This window comes from Notamacropus eugenii, chromosome 2 (genome assembly GCF_028372415.1).
Source record: "Notamacropus eugenii isolate mMacEug1 chromosome 2, mMacEug1.pri_v2, whole genome shotgun sequence".
In the NCBI taxonomy this organism is placed as follows: Eukaryota; Metazoa; Chordata; class Mammalia; order Diprotodontia; family Macropodidae; genus Notamacropus; species Notamacropus eugenii.
In genome coordinates this window covers 17,005,035-17,028,238 of record NC_092873.1, presented here as the reverse complement: position 1 = coordinate 17,028,238, position 23,204 = coordinate 17,005,035, and the positions used below count along the sequence as shown (strand labels likewise).

Genomic DNA, 23,204 nt, shown 5'->3' with positions numbered 1-23,204 from the left:
AAATGCACTTCTCTTGGGTGGATGTGGGGGGCTGCGGGTGTGGAGTGGGGCATATTCCTTTCCTTTTTTATCCTTTGCTACAAGGGAGATGAGGAGGAATCTATTTAGAAATGAAGGCCTGGATATTGTTAAGGAGGGAAAGAAGTTGATCCAGTGAATTAGATGTATCTTGCATGTTTGCATTTAAATAAATTATATTTATCCCATAGTAATAATGGAATGCATCATCTCTGGTGCCTTCAGTCAGGCAGTGTTTATTAAGCATCCTCATTCACCAAGGAACAGGGTGGGGGGAGGCTCAGGTAGCACTGGCACTTTGCCAAGTGCTGGGCTTTATGTCTGTTACCTTACTTGAGTATTTCCAGAAGCTTGGGAAGAAGGTTCTGGTATAATCCCCATTTTATAGATGGGGAAGCTGAGGCACAAAAACCTCAGTGATACTGAGCAGTACTTGTCCAGAGTCCCAGAGCCAGTAAGTGAATGAGGAAGGATTTGAACCAAGGTCTTCCTGACATCAGGGCCAGTGTGCAACAGGAATGCTGCTTCTCCGTCGGATGCCATTCAAGAAATATGGACTCGCCCCTCCCCTCTCTGAACAGCACACTTCTTAAAACAGATCATTTAATTCCCATTTTATGGTCCTGGCTGAGCTGGCTTCTGCCTCCCAGCCTGAGGGCTCCTCCGTTCTGGGCCCATCAGCAGCTGGGAAGCCCCTTCCGAGGTCAGGCTCACTCATCAAAATTTATAGAGAACATCTTTTTATACCACCTGTTTCAGTGAACTGTGAAATACCCCATTCTCTCAAGATGAAGAGCAAAAATGTCTGTATTATGTCTTTTACGAAGACTTGGGCTCACTGGAGGCTGGAGAAGAAGGGGGTGGCACGGATTCCTCCTTGTCATTGGCACGAGTCGTGTCTGGGACTCTTCCTCTCCATCCTGGAGTGGCAGAGGCTTGAGACCTCAAGGGTCCCTGAAGGGAGAAGGGCTGCCTCTGGCTGATTGAAGAAGGATCTGAGAGGGAGGGGGTCTTGTTGGCTGCCTTAGATGGAGGTGAGCATCCCCCATGGCTCCATTAAGACCAGGACTGTCCGAGCTGGAACGGATGTGTGGGACCGTCTGGGACAACTCCCTCCTTTTAGGGAGATTAAGGGCCAGCAGCTTCGTGTCGGGAGTAGGACACGGGCAGCCTGGCTACAAGTCCTAGGCTCTCCCCACTGCACCACACTGCCCCCAAGATGCGAAGTTGCCTTCTGGACCCTAGGGAGGAAAGGTGACTCGGGTGTCCTCCGGTAAAAGTGCTTTGTAAACCTTAGATGGTGCTATGTAAGGGGTCCTGGAAGGCTGAACCAGGGGTGGGCAAGCCCTACCTGAGGACAGGGCTTTTCCCACAGCAGTGGCCAGGTGATGGGTGTTTTGTTCATGGCCACCATGAACCCCTACAGATGTGAGCTTGGGTTTTTAGTTATTAATAGTCAGGAAGAGCCTGTGGTCTTCGATTCAGGGCTAGAAGGAGGAGCCTTGGAGACCATTGAGACCAACCCTTCACTTGCCTGAGGAAGCAGAGAAGGGAAGGGACTTTTGGGCAGTCTCCTAGCTTGTCAGTATCACAAAGATTTGAACTCAGGCCTTCCTGATCCCCAGTTTGTCCCTGCCTCCCCTCCCCCAAGGAGACACTGAAAGCATCCTCATTCACCAAGGAACAGGGTGGGGGGAGGCTCAGGTAGCATTGGCACTTTGGGCCTTTCAAAGGAAGAGCTTTACTAGGGGGAATTTCATTAGTATGGGGGGCTCTTATCATAGAATTCAAGCTAGAGAGGACCTTAGTGATGGCCAACACCCACATTTTACAGATGAGGAAACTGAGGTCAGAAAGGTTAAGCTCCCACTGAGGGAGTCTCTTCAGCAATGCTGATCAATACCTTCCCTGTGACTTATAACACTAGAGTACGGGAAATGGGAAAACCTGAGTTCCAATCTTGCCTCTCAGACACTTCATCGCTGGGTGACTCTGGGCAAGGCACTTGACTTTTTGGGTAAACTTTTCATTCATTTTGAACTTAAATACAAAAACGAGAAAAGAAGGGAAAAAGAGGATTTAATGTAAATGATTTTACATGAGAGGATTTAATGTAGAGCAGTAAGTTTCCATTTCAAGAAAACCTGTATAATAAATACACACATTGTTTTCAAAGCTGCCTGGCCTTTCTTTGCTTCCTGTAGGTTTTCTTTGATTTCCTGCCACGCACTTACTTTGTTCCCCGCAAAGAGGGCTACAGTTAACTATGGATGAATAGACATAGTTATCTATAAACACACACATGTGCATATAGATGCTCACACACATACACACACACTCTCTCTTTCTCTGTCTGTCTCTCTTTTTCTCTCTCTCTCTCTCTTTCTCTTTCTCTCTTTCCCTCCTGTCGTTGGTTTCTTGGAGGGTGGGGAGCATCCCTCTTCATTGGTCCAAGTTCTTCTGTGTTTTTCTGAGCCAGCCAGCTCCCCATGTCCTGCATCAGCCCAGTCCCATCCTCTGGGAGAGATTTGTCTGTGAAGGTTCCCCCCAATTCTCTGCTTTCCTTCTCTTCTTGACTGCCTTGATTTTATCACAAGAAATTTTTAATTTAACATAATCCAAGTGGTGCATTTCATACTTCAACAATCCTCTTACCTTATAATATAGTGTAAGATGTTATGCTGCTGAATCTCCTTCCTTTACATTTTTCTTCCGGTTTCTTTGAAGTTCTTGACTTATTGTTCTTCCAAATGATCCTTTGTTATTATTTTCTAACTCGGTAAGATAAAGTTTTAGTAATTTCATTGGGATGGCATTGAATCAGTAGAAGAGATAAAATGGTCATTTTTTTTTATACACTTGACTTCTTGGCCTCAGTTTTCTCATCTGATATCTATCTATCTATCTATCTATCTATCTATCTATCTATCTATAGATATAACTCATATCTAATATGAGTATAGGCATGAGAGCCCTTGCCTCCCAGTGTCGTGGTGAGAACTAAGTGAGGTAGCTTATGTGAACCTTAAAGCGTTATATAAGCCCTGGATATTTTAATGATGAATATTAATTATTCAATTTATGGGGCAGCTGGATGGTACAATGAATGTAGCGCCTGGAGCCAGGAAGACTCGTCTTCTTGAAGAGCCTCAGATACATACTAGCTGGGTGACCATGGGCAAGTCACTTAACCCTGTCTGCCTCAGTTTCCATATTTTTAAAATGAGCTGGTGACAAAAATGGCAAATCCCTACTGTGTCTCTGCCAATAAATCGCCAGATGGGGTCACGAAGAGTCGGGCATGACTGAAAAAAAGGCAACGGTTCTAGTTATTATCATTTTTTATTGTTCTCATACCTGTGGCCCATGAACTTGCTTTTATAAACAGTTCGGTGACGGTATTTCGTTGTAATTGTTTAACTTTGTAATCTTACCACATCTAAAACCCTCATTCTGAAAAGGGTCACAAAATCGCCTGGGGCCTTTGATACCCCTGTCTTTGAGAATGGTCTGAGGTTAAGTGACTTGTCTAGGAATACTCCAACAGGTGGGACAGAGGCAGGTCAGGTTCCTGACTATGAGGCCAACCTTTGTCTCCTAAGAAGAAAGTAAATCTTGGAAATGTTAGATTGGGACTCTGTCTCCCACCTGCATTAAGAGGTCTAGTCAGCCAACCAGCATTTGCATTAAATGCCTACTGTGCACCAGGAAAAGTGAAAGGTTCTCAGTCATAAATAGGAAATAGAGCCCCTAGACACAAGGACTCTCAAGTCGAGCCCCAGACTCTGTGCCTCCTCCTGAGGAAGGTGCCCATTGGTGCTCTTGGGTGAGGGACTGGGGAAGGAGTGAATGGAAGGAGGCCCCGGGAGGCTTTGGCTGGGGGAAGGGGAAGGAGGGGGAGAGGGGCCAGAAAGAGGCTTTGTGAGGAGCCAGTTGTGGGGGCCAAAGCTCTGATGGGTCGAAGCAGCTCCCCATTTATTTACACCCAGCATTTTAAACTGTGTATATGTATCTGTCTATCTAATATACATATATACAGGTGTGTATGTGTTTTTATAGATAGCCCTTGGGATACTGCTGTCAGGGAGGTCGCTGGACGCTCTTTCCTTGTCTGTAAAGCCCAGGGCTTGGCTCGGACTTGGGGGCCTCTGAGACCCCTTTCTAATTCTCCACCTGTGAGTCTGCAGGCCGACTGGACTGACCTTTGCAAATCACCTCATCTCCATGGGCCTCAGTTTCCCTGTCTGTAAAACAAGAGGGTTGGAGTCCTTGGCCCCCATGGTCACTTTCCCCTCCAGCGCTGTGAGCTGGTAATCTTTAGATATTTATTTAGATTAATTAAACACAGACCTCACCTCCTGCTTTGCCTGGGAGTCTCTGGCTGGAGGAGGCCGGTGCGCAGCCCGGGGTGGCCTCTAGATGGTGCGGTTGAGCCATCTATCTCGGGAGGCTCCTGCCCACCTGCCCAGCGCAGGCCTCGGTGCCATTTTCTAGGCTCCTGGTGCGTTGCCTTCAGAGACACCATTCCGGCCCCTGGTCCATCAGTGGCCTCCCCAGCATGTCAGGATGAGCCAAAGAGGGGTGCAAGGAAGGGCTGGGGGCAGGGAGGATGGGCAGAAGGAGGAGATCCATTTGGGTTTAGTGCATGGGGCCATGTCCCAAGACATGGGGACATTAGATCTTGAGCTAGCTGGGTCCCCAGGGGCCGTTTGGTCCAGTCTCTTCATTCGACAGATAGGGAAAGTGAGGCACATCAGGTTCCCAGACTAAAACCCCGGTCAGATGAGGTGCCAGTGATCCGGGCAGGCACGCTGTATTTGGGCAGAGGACCCATGTGGCAGCCCCTTCCTGGCCCCCAGGCCTCTGCAGTCATCAATCTCCTTGTCCAGCCCCCTCATTTTACATGCGAGGACGCTGAGTGACAGAGAGGGCAGCGCCCCCTGCAGGCAGTGTTCAGGCACAGATCCTCTGTCTCCAGCTCTGCGGTTCTTTCCACACTGTCTCAGTGTGTCTGGGGGCCAGGGGATGTCTGCCCTGGTGCTACCAGTTTCTTATTTCATCCCTTCCCTCTTCCGGACGGCCGGCTGGCATCACGTGCCTGCCTGGGCTTAGGGTGATACTTGCTCGTCAGGCAATCCTGGGCAAGTCCCTGAGCCTGTATGCCTCAGTTTCTTCATCTGTACAGTGGGGATGATGGTAGCCCCTGCCTCCCGGAGCTGTTGTGAGGTGTAGAGCACTGACTTTTGCTCCTCTCTTTTTCCTGAGCTCTCCTTCCCGTCCTCTCCTGCAGCTTTTCTGAAGGGCCTGAGTGACAAGCAGAGGGAGGAGCATTATTTCTGCCGAGACTTTGTCAAGCTGAAGAAAATCCCAACCTGGAAGGAGGCAGCTAAAGGTACGCAGGCACTGCCAGCCTGGGCACACATCAGGAGGGGCATCTCTGCAGCTGGAGGGCCGGACGGGGGACCAGCGTCGGGAGTGGAGGAGGGCGAGCGTTGTTGTTAGGAAGCTGGGAGCCATGACTTGGTGACCCCGTGAGTCGGCTGTGGCAGCCCACTGGGTGTTGGCACGAAGCCACCCATTCATTCATCCAGAAGTGTTTATTAAATGCCTACTGCGTGCTAGACATTGCTAGGGGTAGAGATAGGCCTGTGTCTGGGATTCCATTGCATAGGGAACTCCCAGGTTTGAAAACTCCCTTTACCAGTGCATGTAAGATGTGTTTAAACCATGGAGAGGTCAAGTTGTTTGCCCAGGGTCACACCCTGAATGCCTACTTAGTGCCAGGCACTCTGGTGGGCACCGGGGCTACAAGAAAAGAGGACTCAGTAAACATTCCTCCTTGCTTGACCTAATGGAGGAGGCCAGAAGTCTGTACATAACTATTCATAGCTGAATAAATACAAGTCTACACAGGGTGGTTTGGGAGGGAGGGTGTGAGCTGTTGGGGGCGTGTCAGAAGATGGCGCTGGGCAGCATCAACTAGGCATGGGGAAGGGTGGGCATTCTGGGCATTCAGCAGAGCTGGACGTGTGCTCAGGGCTGCCCAGCTCCAAGGCCCGGCATCAGCCCCTGGTCTCTGGGTGCTTACTCTCTGCTGGTGTCGGGGAACGTGGCTCAGCATTGCAACATTGCTTGGTTTCACATAGGTGGGAGAGTGGTCGGGCCAAGGGGATGTCTGGCCCCCTGATGTGCATCAGAGCCCTCTGGCTATGGCTGCCTCTGACTCTGTGTTTCAGGGGTCACCACCAAAGAGGAGGAGCCCCAGTACAAGAAGGATAAGACCCTGAATGAGAAGATCTCCCTCTTCCGAGGTGACATCACCAAGCTGGAGGTGGACGCCATTGTGAATGCGGGTGAGTACCTGGTTTTCTCGTTTTCCGTTTCATGCCTGGGTTTGGGGGCACAGGGACCTGGGGCATTATTGCGCCTTGCCCAATGAATGTCTCGGTTGCTGGGGTGGTGGAGGTCTTCTGGCCCCCGGCACTCACCTCCGGGTTCCAGTCCAGGCCTGTCCTTGAGAGTTAGCCAGAGGAGGGGGCCCTCTCTTCCCTGGACTCTCCATGGCTATGTCTGTGGATGCCTGTCTCTATTCGCCAACAGGGAAAAGCAGAGCTGGCAGCCCTTGCCAGGAGGGGAGCAGCAGGGGTGGGGGGGTGTCTCGGACCTCCTGTGGGATGTCCCTCCTTCCTGCTCTGACCTACCTCCCCAGGGCCCACCCTGGATTTTCCTGCAGACCTTTCTCTCAGCCTGGGTGGCGTTTAAGCGAGACGTTGAGTTCCAGGGCATTGCTGATGCCTGATCAGGCAGGTGTTGGTGACCTGAGTGGTGGGCCAGGGAGGAATACTGTGTTGGGGCATGAGCAAGGAGCAGATGTGGCAGCACATTCTTGGTCCCCAGGTCCCTGCAGGGGAGAGGGGGCACCTCTGGTGGCAGCATCTGGCCAGGTGGCCCTTGGTTAGGGTGAGGGGCAGGGGAAGCTGGGAGAGTTCACAACGTGCCCCAGTTTGAAAGCAGAAGTAAAAGGGAAGAGGAGGGAGGGCAGGGACAGCCTTAATTGGCGCCTGGCTGTGGAGGCTGCTCCCACCCCAGGGCATCTTGCCATGCCCGTGGGGGTCTGTGATGCCACTTCACAGGCTGAGGAGGTGGGGGCATCTCTCCAGCAGGGGCTGCTCAGTCTTGTCTGAAGTCTCATCTCTGCATCTTCTGGGGCTTCGGGACCAACAAACTGGATTCCTGCACTGTCTGGGGAGCTCTCACAGGGAGGGTGTACCCAGAGATGACATAGACAGGTTTTGGTCCTCTCCTGGGGCGTGGCTATGCCTGGTGCCTCTTGATTGATTGGGGGGCTTTGAGCTCACCTGGGGAGGGTATGAGGGCTGGTACTAACTCATCAGAGAGGCCACGTGTGGTTGAGTAGGCATCTTGGCAGCTCATGGGCATCCCTGCCAGGGACCTGTCGAGGCTAGGGAGGGGGAAGCTGCGCTTGCCCGGCCCTCAGCCCACCATGATGGATGTCTCCTCCTAAGTGCCTTCCCTGAGCCAGCTGAGGCGTTGTAAAAGCTGGCTGCTATTCCTTTACCCGCTAATGGGCAATGTCCTCACCTCTCTTTATGGCGGACTCTTTTCTCCCCACTCTTTGCGGCTGGTTGCCAGGCAGCTCATGCTATGAAGTGGCTGTGCTCCTGGAGACGTGAGGGGCTGGGAGGAGCCTTGGAGGCATGGAGGCTAACCCCTCCTTTTACAGAGGAGGAAACTGAGCCCCAGAGAGGGGTGGGGACTTGCCTCAGGTTACCCAGGCAACTTTAGGCATTGCCATAGACCCTGAGGTGCTGTGAAACATGGAATAGAGCAAGAGGTTCTGGGTTCAAAATCTTACCTCTACCCACTTACTACTTGTGTGACCTTAGGCAAGGCACTCTGCCTCCAGGGGCTGGCCTCAGTTCCCTTCTCTATAAAATGAGGGCCTCTGAAGGACCTTCCAGCTCTGAGTGTATAACTCTTACAACAGATACAGTTTTAACGCCTCATCTTCCCCAGTCATTTCAAGGCTTTTGGCTTATTCCTCTCTCAGTGCCTCCTTCTTTCTCCTGAGGGATGCTCCTGAGCTCCAGACCAAGCTTGGATAGGTTGAGAAGCAAGTTGGGGTCAGAAATCCCAGGGGAATTAGGGTAACACCAGGTGTTATCTGCCTGGATCCTCGACTTCCTGAGCCTCCTATGCTGAGCCCCAGGGGTGGGGCAGGGACTTGGGGACCCATCACGGAGTTCTTTGTAGCTCTGGCTGTCTTGGGCTCCCAGTCCAGTTCAGCCCCTTACCCAGCCTCCCACCAGGGGGCACCAATGCTTAGCGTTGCTGGCAGCCTCGTTAACTCCCCAGCCAATAAATCAGCCTGTTTATTAGTGGAATAAAAGTCTTAAGTAACAAGGGGCTTTTGCTGGAGCTCCATAAATCTGATTCTGTGCCTCATGAAACCCATATGTGCTTAATTCATATGTAAAGTTTCAAGCAGGAATATCACACGCTTGGCCATTAAATTCTATTTGACTTGGTGGTGTTCATGAGCCATGAATAATTGGCCTCTCCATGTTCACGGACTGAACTGGGATGTCCAGAAAGAAAGAAAAGGACACAGGACAAAGGATGGTAATCTTGGAGCTTGGCTTCTCAAAAGGAGGACTCGGGTCTTGGATTTGGACTTGGCGGCCTATAGGAAGGGACCGTGGGTGAGTGAGGGGCAGCCGACATGCCTGGCCTCCAACTGCTGGGCCAGAGAGACAGCAGGACCCCCAAGCTGCCCTGGCCCCTAGAGGCCCCAAGTCCTTTGCCCACCAGGTTGCGTGTTTCTAGCTCACCAAACAGTCCCAAGGCTGAGGATGGGGTAGACAGGGGAGAGAGCAGGGTGGAGGGACTCAGCTAGAGCTAGGAATTGGTGGTAAATTCCCTTCCTTTCCTTAAATTCAGGTAATAGAGCTGCTTGATTTTGATATAGCAGGTACTTCCTACCCCCAAACACCTCCCCTCCACCACAGGTAGGTTCTCCCCACCAACAAGGCAGAAATGTGCCCATTTTCCTGAAGCTCCTCCAATATATTACACTCCTTTTTTTGTCAGCATCTACCAGCACAGAAACAGAACTTAGCAATCTGGAAGGATGGGTAGTTCATATGGCTGTTAAACACCTAAGAAAGCCCCACAAAGTAGATTCCCCGACAACAGTCCTTCTGTCCATGGAGGATCCAAAAGAAGAGAGGTGTCTGTCTTAGCCTTGACCCTGGTAACGGACCAGGGTCTTTCCTGCCTCTTGTTGCTCTGACTTAGGCTGTTGGGGTGGCCTCTTCACCTCTCACCCTCCTGGTTCTGCCTTCCCCCTCTGTATCAGTTCATAGAAATCTTCCCACACTTCTGTGAATCCTTCTGTGAAACTTTCACTGTTCTTTGTGCAAAGTCATGTCCTGGCACAGTCCTCTGCCTTTCTTCTCCCTGACTCTCCAAGGGCTTGGACTTTCCCGCCTTTCCTTGGAAGGGGCATCTGCAGCCTGCTTGTTGTCTCCTGCCTCCCCCTGTGTTGGGGGGGTCTTGGTTTTCATGGATTTACATTTGTTCAGAGCGGAGAGGGGATGGCGATGTGGCTGCCCCCAGCCTATGCCCTGTGCTGTATGTCTGTCACACCAGCGCCCATCCAAGCCCCTGCTGAATTCAGGTCCCTTTCTGCCCCCTGTCTTCTCTTTCTCTCCCCCTCCCTCAGCTGAAAAGGCATGGGTGTGTCCTTGGCACTGAACTCAGTCTGCCTTCTTGGCTCCTCCTTCCACTGGACTGGAAGCCTCCTTGGGGGCAGCCCTGGTGCCCTGCCTTTGTACCCCAGGCTGACCCACAGGAGGTGGTTCGTGACTGCTTGGTTTACATAAGCATCTGTGCAACACCTGCTATGTGCTTTGAGGCAGATGGGTGCCATTAGTATCCCCATTTTGCAGTTAGGAAAATGGAGGCTGGAGACCTGAGCCTGGATGGATGGGCATGGGAATCCCTGGATGATAGGGGGAGGGGAGGAAGGCTGGGGGACCCTGCCAGGGGGCCCATAATCTGAGAATGCAGTCTGTCTGGTTCTTTCTGGGCTGGGTCAGGCAGAGACTCTTCCTGCTGTCCCCTCTTGCTCCAGTAGACCATGGTCCCCTGAAGGAGTCCAGCTCTGCCCATGATAACCTCTGTCTGAGCTTCTGGAGAATCGTGGGCTCCCACCATCTGTGCTGAACATGGCTCGTGACCGCTGGGCCATATAGCATCAGTCTTAATTAAATTAAGCTGCCAAGCAATTAGATAAGGCAGGAAACCCCAGTACTGGCCCCTAAGTTTGAGAAGGAGGTGCTGCTCAGAGTGGGGTACAGGGGAACTCTTGGCCCCTGAGCTCAGCTTGGGGACAGGTAGCTCCGGATTCGAATGGGTGGTGCCTGGACTTTGTTGCCAGGGGCCATCCATCATCCTGTCTGTCCGTTCCCTCCAGGTTGTAGCAGGGACAGGGAAGGGGAGGCTCAGGGGTCTGTGCAGTCCTCATTGGGCATTCCAAAGTCACATTCGCCCCACTTTGTTCTGTGCCATGACCTTGGACAGGTTACTTATTCACTTTCCAGCTTCCAATTTCTAAGATGATTGTCAGTCTCTTTTTGGACTTGCTACCCCAGGCCGGAGCCAGAGATCATCTTCTGGGCTGTTAGACAGTCAAGAAATAACTCCAGCTGCCTGGTAGACTTGGATCCCCAAGACCTGGATTCAGATCCTAGCTCTGATCCTTCCCCTTTCCAGGCCTCAGTTTCCTCATCTGTAAAATGAAAGAGCTTGCTGAAGTGATCATTCGAGGTCCTTTTAAACTTTAGAGCTCTGACTTGCTCAGAGTCCTACAACTAGTGAGAGTGAGGGTGGGATTCAAACCTGGGTCTTCCTTACTGCCGGACAGTAGCTGCTTCAGCATGTTGCCTGGAGTAAACTGGGGCCCAGAGAGGAGAGGTTACCTGTTGGGGCTGGGCCTGGAAAAGGCCCCGTTGGGTAGTTTACGCTTGGCTCACAAGCTGAGCTTTGAGAAGGATCATCGGAAGGGGCTCCTGGAGCAGAAACTCTCTTCCCATGTTATCACTCAAACAGAAGCCTTTCATTCACCCTTCTCCCTGCCTTCTGCTGCTTCTCAGGCCGGGCGCGCCAGAACTCAAACTGGGAGAAAGGTGTAATTAGGTTTCTGGGGAAGTGCTCCCTCCTGCAGGTGTGGGGACCAACAGTGCCATTTGTGGGGATCCTAGGTTAGTGAGGGAGGGACCTGGGAGCCCAATTATTGTGGCTAGGGTGGCATGTGCATGGAGGCGGGGTGGGGGGAAGTATGGGAGATGCTGGGAGGAGGTAAAGCCTCATGGAGGTGTTCTGGTGCTAAGCCATCCCCGTAAATCATTTCATGTCATTTCCGATTTGAATTTGTTTTTTGATGCTTGCCACTGGCAAGGCTGGCAAACGTCTTTCCATCAGGTGGGTGTTTAGGGGTATTGCTCCTTTGTGAGCTCAGCCAAGAGGAAGGGGGCCCCCTGGCTTGTCAGGAGTGTGTATGAGGCAGAGAGAACTAGTTAGCAAGAGATGGTGAGGGGCAGCATCCTTCTGCCTTGGAAAACAAGGAAAACCCCAAAGCCCCATGGTCCGGGTCACATTGTGGCTAAAGGAAGAGATGTTCTCACTCTCCTGGAGGATGAGGGAGTGTGTATGCGTGTGTGCACATGTGTGTGTGTGTGCGCGTGTGCATGTGTGTGTGTTCCTGGGCATTGGTTGGAGGGGACAGTTACATCAATGGGATTCCTGATCCATTACAGGCTTAGGGTATGGATGTGAAAGGGAAGAGTGGGGTTGGGGGAGAGTGGGGGAGAGAGAGACTCTTCCTTTGCCATTTTTCCTGAAATATTTGGCCTCTGGGGGGACTAGCATCCTTCCTTGTTATGCCCTCCTCACCATGAGTAGTGTCTGGGCAGTAGATCTGCTTGGGGAGGTATCTGGAATGTGCAGGTGAAGGCCAAGTGACAGCTTGTGAGAGAGGTGGTCTAGAGGAGCCAGGTTGAGATTTGGGGTGGACTAGCCTGAGATTCTGCTATTCTGATTCTGTGAAAGATAAGGATGATTCGTTTGTCAGTCGGATGGAAGGATGCGACCATTTGGGTGGTTTGGGATTCAAGTTGTTTGATTCTTGGCTCCCAAGGTAGTCTGGATGAGAGTTTTAGGCTAGTAGTTTGCCTTCCATTGTGCTAGTGAATGGGCATATCTGGATGAATGCGTGGGCCTGTTCTTGTACAGTGTGCATTCCTGTGAGGGAGGAAGCGTTGTGTGATGGACAGAGGACTGAACTTGGTTCCAGAAGACTCAGAAGACTTGGCTTTGAGTGTTGACTTTTTTTATTTACTGGCTATGTGACCTTGGGCAAGTCCCATGGGAGTCTCATTTCCTTGTCTAAAATTAGAGCGGGATTACCTGATCCTTAAAGAGACCTGTCCTGTCAGTCATATTGTTTTCCTTTCTTCTTTTTCAGCCAATCAATTAAGAATTTATTGAGTGTCTACCATGTTCTAGGCTCTTGCTGGGTGCTAGGGATATAATGATAAAAGTAAAACCGTCTTTGCTTTCAGGGAGCTATTTTCCATTTGGAAACTGACCACCCTTTAGCAGCCGGCTTGGACGCTGTTTCTTCCAGGAAGCCCGCTGTGTGTATGGTAATCTAAATTTCACAGGACGCTGTTTCTGTGCCACCTTAGTGGTTCTATTATCTCACCAGTTCAGTTCCACACAAAACATTTAGGAAGAACCTACTGTGTGCCAGGCCATGCGCTAGATCACAGGGTCACAAAACGAGAACGAAGTAGTCCCCCCTGCCCTCAAGGAGCTCATGCTTTAGTCTGTGTGAATGCTCCTTCTACTGTTGCAGGTGACAGACCTTGTCATATAGACCTTGTCACCTTGTAATTCCTGCCCCATGCCCTTTCCTCCTTCCCCCACCCAATGTGTTGGGGGAATTCTTTCTCTCAATTCTTGTTGGGTGGGCTGTCGGCTAGCCCTTGTCTTGGTAGATGACCAGACTTTGCCACTTACATATGTCCTGATGGACCTCCTTTGTGCAAAGCCATGTGGCTAATGTGCTAAGATGACTTAGGCCCTGCCCCATGAATCTTTCCAGGCCCCGCCTGGGTCACCTACGATTTTGAGTCTTGATTCAGAACTGTCTAGCATTGCTCAGAGAAAATATTGGGGGTCTTATGCCTTAACCGTAAGTGAAAGATTGACTGACCCATCCATCTTCAGGATAGATTTAGAGACTGCTAAGAATGCTTTTGAGAGGCTATAGAGCAATTCCCTGGGAACCCAGAGGAAGGACTTTGAGTGCCACACAGAGCATTTTATATTTGATCTCAGGGTGGTTGGGAGCTATTGGAGTTCACACTTTTGGAAGATCATTTTAGTGGCTGAATGGAGGGTGGACTGGAGTGGGGAGAGATGTGAGGCGGGCAGATCCATCCCAGGCTCATTCAGTAGTCCAGATATGAGGGGATGAGGGTCTGTACCAGAGGGTTGGCAGGAGGAGAGGGGAGATGCTGCAGAGGTGAAATCCACAGACCATGGTGTCATCTTGGATATGGGGGTGGTGGTGAGAGGAGTGAGGGGTCTAGGCTGACTCCTAGGTTGGGAGCCTGAGGGGCTGTGGTCTTCTAGGGAAGGCAGGAGGTGGGGAGGGATCAAGGGGAAAGAGAATGGGCTCCATTTTGGACATGTTGGGTTTACGCTGTCTACTGGACATTTCCAGATGTCAGAAAGGCGATTGGAGATGTAAGATTAGAGGTCAGCAAAGAGGTTAAGTAGATTTGAGAATCATCAGCGGAGAGATGGCAATTAAATCCCTGGGAGTGGATGAGCTCACCCAGTGAAGTAATAGGGACGGGGTGGGGCAGAGGGGGGGGGGAGGTGAAGGCCCAGGACAGAGTCCTGGGGGAGGAGGGGTCCAGGGTAAGAAGGCCTCCGAGGCTCTTCCATCTGGGCTCTGTAGTGCTTCAATCTCCCTCAAGTTCTTCTCCATCCTGTAGGCAAAGAGGGGCTTGTCTTTTAGCAGTGGAAAGAGAGAGTTGAATTTAGAGTCCCAGGATCTGGATTCAAATCCTTACCTCATTACTTATTGCCTGTGTGACCTTGGACAAGTCACTCTTCTCCCTGGGCCTCTCTGAAATGAGGAGTTGATGGCCTCTAAGGTCCCTTTCAGAGATAGAGCAGGATCCTGTCCAGGAAGATGGAAGTCAGGCCATTTTTAACATCCAGTCTCCTTCTCCTGCTTCACCCTGATAGTTGAATTCCCCCCTCCCTCCTTACTGCCAGTGACCAGAGCCCTTTGCCTTTGTATGTGCCTGTCTCTGGTTTTCAATTAGTGGGAGAAAATTAAATTGGCCACGCGTGAAAAGGGGCTGGGCCTGACTCAGGATGACATCATGTGGTTCCTTCCAGAGGCGGGCGGGTGAGGGCTGCCCCTCCCTGAGTCATTCTTGGAGCCTAAAGGGACCTCAGTGTGAGGGGTGTCAGCCAGAGCTGATGTGCTTAGGGGGGCGACCAGAGCCTTCCCAGAGTGTGCAGGGAACTTCCAGCCACCAGGCTTTTGTTAAGCCTCCTCCTTTGTGCCAGGCACCATAGTCTTTACTGGGGATGTAGAAACATCAGTGAAACTATCCCTGCCTTCAGGAGAGGTGGTCTGTCCAAATAGCATTCCCAGATGAGTCTAGAGATTCCCAGATGAGGAAAGGCCCTCCACCAGTGCAGGTTGGGTAAGGGAAAAGGCATTTATGTAGCGCCTACTGTGTGCCTTCTCTCATTTGATCCTCACTACAACCCTGCAAGGAAACTGAGGCAGACAGATTAAGTGACTTGCCCAGGGTCACCTCTGAGCTTCAGTTTCCTCATATGAAAAGCAGGGATGATAATGCTTGTGGTTCTTTCTTCCTAAGGTCGTGATGGTCACGTGGGTCGGTCTCTGTAGTGTCTTGTAAACCTTCCTGCTCCAGTAGTGGCTGCTATACTGAGCCTGAGTAACCCCCAGTGGGTTAGATAGGTTGGCATCTCTTTTCTCTTGGTTTGTAATGGAAGGACTGGCTTGGCAGAGGATTTGAAGGATGGAGCTTTGGGAAACATCCCATCCCTTTCTGGACAGGCTGGGGTGACATCAGCCTTCCCCCTCCCTGGGTGTGTAATTCAAGATGAAATCCAGCCTGGTCTGCCCGTTCTGGGCAGGGCAGGGTGAGGCCGGGCTGTGTCTGGCATTTCTGGCTTTCTGAAGAGAAGGGAGTACCCATGGGACTGGGGAAGGCAGGGGAGGCTGAGGAAGGATGACGGGCTGCCTGTAACCAGACTGCTTCTGGGAGTATGCTGCAGGACTCAGCTTTCACCATGGTGGGGCTCGGCTCTATTTTCAGCAGCCTGAGCACAAGGCCTCCCATCCCACAGGTTTCCAGGGCCCCCTCCCTCTGTCTTCTCTTCCCTCCTTTCCTGTTGGCTCCCCCGAGTGTTTCAGAAACTCACCTTAGGGCCTCATTTATCTGTCCATCCTTCCATCTATCTGTCCATCTATCCATCTATCGATCCATCCATCCATTCACCTCCATCATCCATCCCTCTTTTTATCTATCCATCCATCTCCCCTTTTTCTATCTATTCATCCATCCATTTATCCCTCTCTATCTGTTTTTCCATCTGTCCATCCATCCATCTGTCCATCCACCCCCTTTCTTTGTCCATCCATCTGTCCACCTCCGTCTATCCATCCATCCAGTTACCTTTCTCTATAATCCACCCCTCTCTCTCTTTATCTGTCTATCCATTTATCCACCCCCCTCTTTGTCTATGTAGACATCCATCCATCTATCCCCCCTCTATCTATTCATTCATTTATCTACCCCCTCTTTTTTTTCTATCTGTCCATCCCCTCTGTCTGTCCACCCATCCACGTCCCCATCTATCTAGCGTCTTCTTCAGTGGCAGCTGCTGTTTACCATAATGGGCCGAACTTTCCTGGTGGTGACTGAGCCATGGCAGCCCTGATTAATGACCAGGGAGAAAGGCTGCAGCTGCTGGGGCGATGGAAGGTTTTCAGCACAAGCCGTGGCCTAGGGTGAGAGACCAGGAGAGTGAAGGGCGCTGTGGAGCAGTAGCTGGAGTCCTGGACTCGGAGACCTCAAGACCTGGGTTCATATCCTGCATCAGCCTCTTAGTAGTGGTGCAACTGGCCAAGGCTATTCACCAGATTGGACCTCCGTATGCTCACCCATAAACGCAGGGGTCAGCCTCGATCGCCTTGGAGGGCTTGTGGTCGTTAATCATGGCAAACTGCTCCAGGGTCTTTGTCAAGAAAACCCTGAATGGGGTTATGGAGAATTGGACATGACTGAATATGGGTTAGGGGCGGCTGGGTGATGCCACGATGCGCAGAGCGCCAGGCCTGGAGTCAGGAAGACCCAAGTTCAAGTCTGGCCTAAGGCACTTCCTAGCTGGGTTACCCTGGGCAAATCACTTCACCCCGTTGGCCTCAGTTTCCTCATCTGTCAAATGAGCTAGAAATGGCCAAGCACTCCAATACCTCTACCAAGGAAACCCCAAATGGGGTCATGGAGAGTCGGACACAATTGAACCACAGCAACAGAGGCATGACTGAACAACATCTGTCTGTCTGTCTGTTAGTCACTGAGCATTTATTAAGCCCTTGCTGTATGCCAGGCCCTGGGATTAGTGCGGGGGCGGGGCAAGATAAGGGAAAGGCAGAAATCAATCCCTGCCCCACTGAGGAGCTCCCCAGCATGCCATCCACTTATGGACACACAAGGTCTGTAGAGTATTCTAAAAGACTCAGGTCCTTTTCAGCTTTGGTCATTTGAATGACCTGTTTCAGCTCCATCAAATTGCTTTTAGAGTTTACAAGTGCCCTGAGACTTTTGGGACGCTCCAGGGTAAATTAGTGATGATCAGCCCAGAGGAGGCCTAGGTAGTAAGGGGATGGGCAAGGCCTCTCCACCAAGGTGGGGTGGTGGCTGAGACTCAGAGGAGAGCTGGGAGGTGGAGAGGAGGAAGGGGCCGGACCAGGCTGGGGGATGGCCAGAATCAGAGGATGGAGTGCCTTGTGCTGTCCCAGGAACAGCCAGGAGGCCAGTATCTCCTAATGAGGAGCATGTGGGTGGGGTAGGGCTTAAGACCTGCTTCCAATCCTTAAGCATTTATTAAACTCTTACTGTGTGCCAGGTGTCGGGGCAGCAAAAACAGTGAGGCAGTCTCCCTGCCTTCCAAGAATAACATTCTGTCTGTCAGCCAGCATTTGTGAAATGCTGACTGTCTAGTGGGCACGGGGTGGGTGTGTAGGGCTCTAAAGGCAGAAGTGGGAGTCCCTGCCCTTGAGGTGCGAATATGCCATGGAAGAAACACCAACACCTCAGGTGAGGCTGGAGGCAGGGCACCATCTCCAGCCTGGGAGGAACCTCAACCCTGGGGACAGGGGAGCCTTCTGGAACCACAGGAGGACTTTTCCTCGTCCTTCTCCTCTTCTTCCTCTTCCTCTTTCTTTTCATAGAATTTTAGACACAGAGTTGGAAAGGACCCTAGAGGACATTCGGTTCAACCCTTTCATTTTACAAAACAGGAAACTGAGTCTTAGAGGAATGGATTAGCTCAAGCTCTCTGGCAAATTTGAATCCAGGCTCCCTCTCTTTCTCCTCCTTTGCTAGCTCTTGAGCAGAGGGTCCTCTGGGTGGTCCCCCCTGTCCTGCTGCCTGGTGGGTCTCCCTCTGTTGACCCCTCCCTGCTGCACCGTCCCTTTCGCTAACCTCCTTGGGCAGTGCAGCTGCTGCTGCCTGGGCTATGGGGGACCAGCACACTTCTCCTCACAGCAGGATGGGGACGGGGCCCGGGACAGGGTGGGAGCTGCAATGGGGAGCAGGGGCAGACTGGGGGGGGGTGCGGAACGAGGTGGCCCAGGGACCCGGGGAGGGGGGAAGGGTAGAGATTGTTATTGTCGCGCATCTTTTCCAAGTAAGCTGATCCACTTCTAATTAATCCTCTTGACACCCCTGAGCCCGTGCCAGGCATCATTATCCCTGTTAATAAGGAGAGAGGGAGCATCCTCCCAGGAGAAAGAGGCATGTCTGGGGCCCAGGACTCCTGGGTTCCAGGCCTCACTTTGGGCAAGTTGACTTGGCTCTGGGCTCCCCCAGGCAGCCCCCAGCCTTGGAGCAGGGCAGGTGGTTCAGGGCTCTGGGGGGTGGGGCCCACCTCAGCTCTTCTGCTCCTGCGCCCAAGTCAGGGAGGGGGTTTGGGAGCTTTGCAGTGGCTGCCTTGCCTGCCTTCTAGGGGACCTTCCCTGGGCTTTGCTCCCCTTCTCCACATTCTCTGCTTACCATTTTTCTCTGCTCCTCCAGAGGCCTGTAGTCTCAGCATCTCTGTGTAGATGAAGCCAGAGATGTTGTCATGTTCAGGGTCCCACCGGCGGAGGGAGGGGCAGGCACAGGTCATGTGGCTCCAAAGCCTTGCCTTGGGGTGTCCATTCATTAAGCACATACTGTGGGCCAGGATATTTACAAATAGGATCTCATTTGGAGCCCACAACAGCCCGGGGAGGGTTGGCTAGGGCCATTCCCATTTTACTCTAAGGCTGAGAGAGACCCAGAGACATCCAGGGACTTGCCTAGGGTCACACAGTAGGATTTGAACTTGGGTCTTCCTAACCTTGCATCAAAGTTGATATAAAACACATAGAAGTCAGCAGGTCATCCAACATTTCTTGAGTCTCCCAGGTACTGGGGCTACCAAGACAAAAGTGAACTAGTGCCTGCCTTCAGGGGACTTAATGTTCTGAGGTGGCAGACAATGTTCACATAGGTAAGGCCGGGTAGAATCCATACCAGATATGTTCCCAATCATTCTGGGAGGGAAGGCAGGAAAAAGCTGGGCACATCAGGAAAGACATCTTGCAGAAAACGTGGTTTCTGACCTTAGCCCTGAAGAACATTCGGGTTGCTCGGAATCAGAGGAGAGGAGGGATGACATTCTGTGCAGTGAGTAAGGCCAGTGTAGACACAGAAGGCCAGTTTGGCTGGATCTGAGAGTGTCTGCAGGGGCTGGGGTGGGGGTGGGGTAACGTGCCAAAAGGGCATCGAGGCCCAGAGAGACTGCCTGGGGATTCTGTGTCTTCTGTGAGTGTCCCAGGCAAGAGGGAGCTTGAGAGGAAGAGGTCTGTGGTGCTTGGCATGGGCCCTGGCACCTTGGTGTCAATGGGGAAATGCTCATCACTTTATTCTCACCTCTTTTTGGAGTCCCCCTTCACCCGACAACACCCAGTGTTGCTGAAGGATTTGTGGGCCACGCAGGGAAAGCCCTGGTACTTCTGTGCCGACCCCCCCCTCCCCCAATTAAATGTTGGATTAAAAACCACACAGTGCACCCGGCCATGCTTGCCTCCAGCCTCCTGGATCCTCACTGGGGCTGCTTGTAAGCCTTAATCTCTGGGTTTGGGCACATGTGGTAATGACAAAGCCCCCAGACCCACCAACCCCCGAAATTGGAATGCTGAGCTGAGGCCTCAGAGGGCTGCTGTCCTACTGGAGGATACAAAGTAACTTCTTTAAAATTTGTCATGGATATCTTTTGCATTTATATCACTCATATTCCCTAACATCAACCCCTCACCCCTCTACCCAGAAGGCTGTTCCTCTGTGTTAACAAAGAACGAATATAGGATAAGGAACAGTTCAGCCAAACAAACCAGGCCCGCTTTGTATGCGTTGTTACACACCTGTGGTCCCCCACCTCAGAAAAGAAAATGGAGGAGGTGCCTTTCATATCCAGTCTTTGGGGCCGGGTTTATGATAATAGCTAACATCCTGATAGTGCCTACTGGGTGCCAGGCACTGAGCTCAGAACTTTACAGACCCTCACAACGGCCTTGGGAGGGAGGTGCTAGTATGAGCCCCATTTTGCAGATGAGGAAACTGAGGCAGAGAGCAGTTCATTCAGACTCCAAGGCCAGGGCTGTGTTACACAAAGCTTCCTCTCCCACCATAGATAGATGTGGGTCTGGCCCATCCTTGAGAGTTTGCTGGGAGAATCTCTGGCTCCAGCTAATCCCTCATGGCTTCTCTCTTAGCACCTGGTCCAGCCTCCAGTTCCCCCCTCCCACCCTTGTTGCAGATCAGAAGGGCATCCCTCCTCTTCTAACTGCTCCTCCCAGGCCTTGGTCACGGGGGTCCTGGCTTGCAGAGGGCAGGAGGCCTCCCTGAGCCCCTGCAGGGCCCTCCCAGCATCAGATGGAAATTCCACGTTTGATGTAGGCCTTTGATTCTTGAAAGGGGCTTTGTTGGCTGCCCCCTGGTGACCCCATTCATCAGGAGCGGGGCTTGCCCGGATGCTGCAGGCCACCTCCCCCCCAGCTGTTTCTGGGGAGCCCCCTCTGGCGTTTCCCAAGATCGTCTCCTCTGTGGTTAGTGACCTCTGCAGGGACCTCGGCTGTAAAGGTCAGAGAATGCTGGGGAGGGGGTGCTTGGGAGGATGTCTGTGATTCTCCACATGGGGAGGAGGGAGCTCCTGACCTTTCCGAAGGGGGTGGCTCTGCTCAGACGATGCTTGCAGCTGGTGGACCCAGGCCGCTACCGCAGCAGAGGAGGGCCAACTGTTACTGCCTTCATAGGCTTGGGGAAATCAGCTTTATGGCTGGTGCTGTTTGCCTGCTGAAATGTGGAGCACATTTGATGGTAAATTAGCAGGAGGCAGATTTCCTGTTGTCAGTAAGCCTCTGGCGTAGGATAGGGAGCAGGAAAACCCGCCTGGGTCCCCCCCAACATTATTATTTTTAAAGGGACACCTACTGAGGCTGGGCAGTCCTGAAGTGTGGGAGTATGGGACTATAGTTCTTAGGGTTTGGAAGCAGTGCCATAACGAGGGTGGGGTAGCTAGGGCTTTGTCCCAGGATGCTAAAATTGACAGGGTGCTGACTGCACTCTAAAGCAAGGTGGAAGCAGTAGTGGTTCAATTGCACTATTATTTCTACTAATTTTTTTCTGACCTTTTTTAGCCCTTAGCACACCCCCTTACCCCATTACTTTTGTATGTACTCATATGTCCATGTGTCTCCGCTGGTAGAATGTAAGCTCTTTGAGGGCACGGACAGTTTCCTTTTGGTCTTTGTATCCTTAATGCCTGGCACAGAGTAGATGCTTCATATGTGCTTATATGTTCATGGATTCGTTGACTTGAAGTCCAAAAGCCTTGGGTTTAAATCCCTTCTCACATACTTTTCAGCCCTTGGGCCAGTGACCTCATAACCTGTCTGAGCATCTGAAAGTCCTCCCCTCTGTAACCTGGGGGTAATAGTAGCACCCCCTTCCAGGGGGTGTATTAAATGAGCTTACTCTGGAGTGCAGGGTTGTTCTGGAGAGGCCTTTGCTTCCTGCTTTTTGCTGTCTAGAAATTTCCCATCATTCCTGATTTGGACTCTAGAGCTAGAAGGGACCTTGGAAGGACAGAGGAAACTGAGGCTGAAAGGGCTTGGGTGTTTATTTAACGATCAGCCTTTTGGATTCTGGGGGCTGTGGAGGTCATGAATGCAGCCCTGGTGGGGGTTCCTCCCCCTCAGGCTGGGTTGACCTTCTGGGGATCTGAGGCAGGAGGGGGTGGGCCTGGGAATTGCCTTGCATTTTTGTGGCTGCCAGGGGTGCTCCTGAGATCTCCCCTCTGGAGACAAGCTGCTGATACTCAGCGTTCTCAGCCTCCACCGAGGTCACTGCCAGGATGCCTCGGCCTTCCTGCTCTTAGCACAGTGTGTTATAGAAATACTTATTCCCTTCTCCCCTCCAACTCCCTCATTTTACAAGTGGGGAAATTGAGGCACACAGTGGTGAGATGACTTGCCAACTGGTAAGCTGCCTGAGGCTGGCTCTTCCTGACTGTAGGCCCAGCCCCAGAGACTGTAGGGCTTTCTCTACTGGGCCACTCTGTCTCAGACTCTCAGGTGCAGCCTCCTGGCCTTCAGGACTGAAGCAAGGCATGCCTACTGTCCCTGCCTCTCATTTCTTTCTTCCCTTCCCTCCCTCCCAGGAGGCAGGAGGTGATTTAGCTCCCTCCAAGCTGCCTTTGATGCTGAGTTAGAGAGAGGAGAAAGCACCAGGCATATTTCAAGCTGCTGCAGTCCTGGTGAAGCTCAGGCCTCGGAGTCCTTGAATCATCTCCCCAGCCCCAGGCTGGGCATCTCCTGACTCTTCACTACTCTTTGCAAAGCAGCCTGGAATCAAGGCAGCACACTGGAGGGAGATGACTCCCACGGAGGCTTAGGCCTCCTGCAGCATCCCTTACTGGTCGCCATCCTTGCTTCCTCCCTCTCGCTCTCTCTGCCTTATCTTCCCGGAGTGCCCACCTCTCTCCTGGCTTCTCTCTTCATAGTCTATGAAACCCTTGCCACTTTGGACCACTGTCTTGCCTCATCCTGCTCTCTAGCTGGGCAACATCCTTCCTAATCTGGTCCCCAGAAATGGCTCACCATTTAGTAGCTTCCTGTCTTCATTATCCTGGCTAGCTAGGGATTAAACTATTTTTCTCTGTTGCTGTGGATTGGAATAATTCTGTCACTCTTGAAATGATGCCCTGAGACAGAACTCCTGTTGCCCCACCTTTGTTGTGGCTATGAGTTCCCTTGTCTAGAAGGGAACTCAGAGACCTTGTCCAACTGTCTCATTTCAGAGAACAGGAAACGTGGCCCAGAGAGGAATCATTGAATTCTAGGCTTTTAAAGTAGTAAGTGGCCACCTAGGCCACCCCCTCAGTTTACTCCCATTTTACATATAGGGAAACTGAGGCTCATAGAGATTGGCTGACTAGTTGGGATCATCTTGACTCCACGTCTCTTCCTCTCTCTACTCTGGACTTCCTTTCCTCGCCTATTTCTGGTTGGACAGTAGTGGTCTGGGGGGATGCTCAGAGTGTCCTGCAGACAGCACGGCATTTGGAGGTCTCTGACCCCTCACCCTGGGTCTTGTAATCCCAGTTTAAGAGAGAAATAAAATCTCTCTCTGTCTTGCCCCTCCACCACAACTAATCCATTTGCGAGGGCTCAGTGCCAAGAGTAAGCTAATTAAACACTTGCTTCTCTTGGCTCGGCTTGGACCTTGAAG

General features: G+C 51.8%; 1 protein-coding gene across 4 annotated transcripts in view; it reads left to right on the top strand.

The window, feature by feature from the left end:
• Nucleotides 1-23,204, top strand: part of MACROD1 (mono-ADP ribosylhydrolase 1) — a 211,393-nt gene that overhangs the window by 7,141 nt on the left and 181,048 nt on the right. For all 4 annotated transcript variants that reach the window (XM_072638940.1, XM_072638942.1, XM_072638943.1 and 1 more), the window contains exons 2-3: nt 5,309-5,410; nt 6,255-6,371. In XM_072638940.1, coding sequence (XP_072495041.1) covers nt 5,309-5,410; nt 6,255-6,371 — 219 coding nt within the window. The remainder of the gene's footprint in view (nt 1-5,308; nt 5,411-6,254; nt 6,372-23,204) is intronic.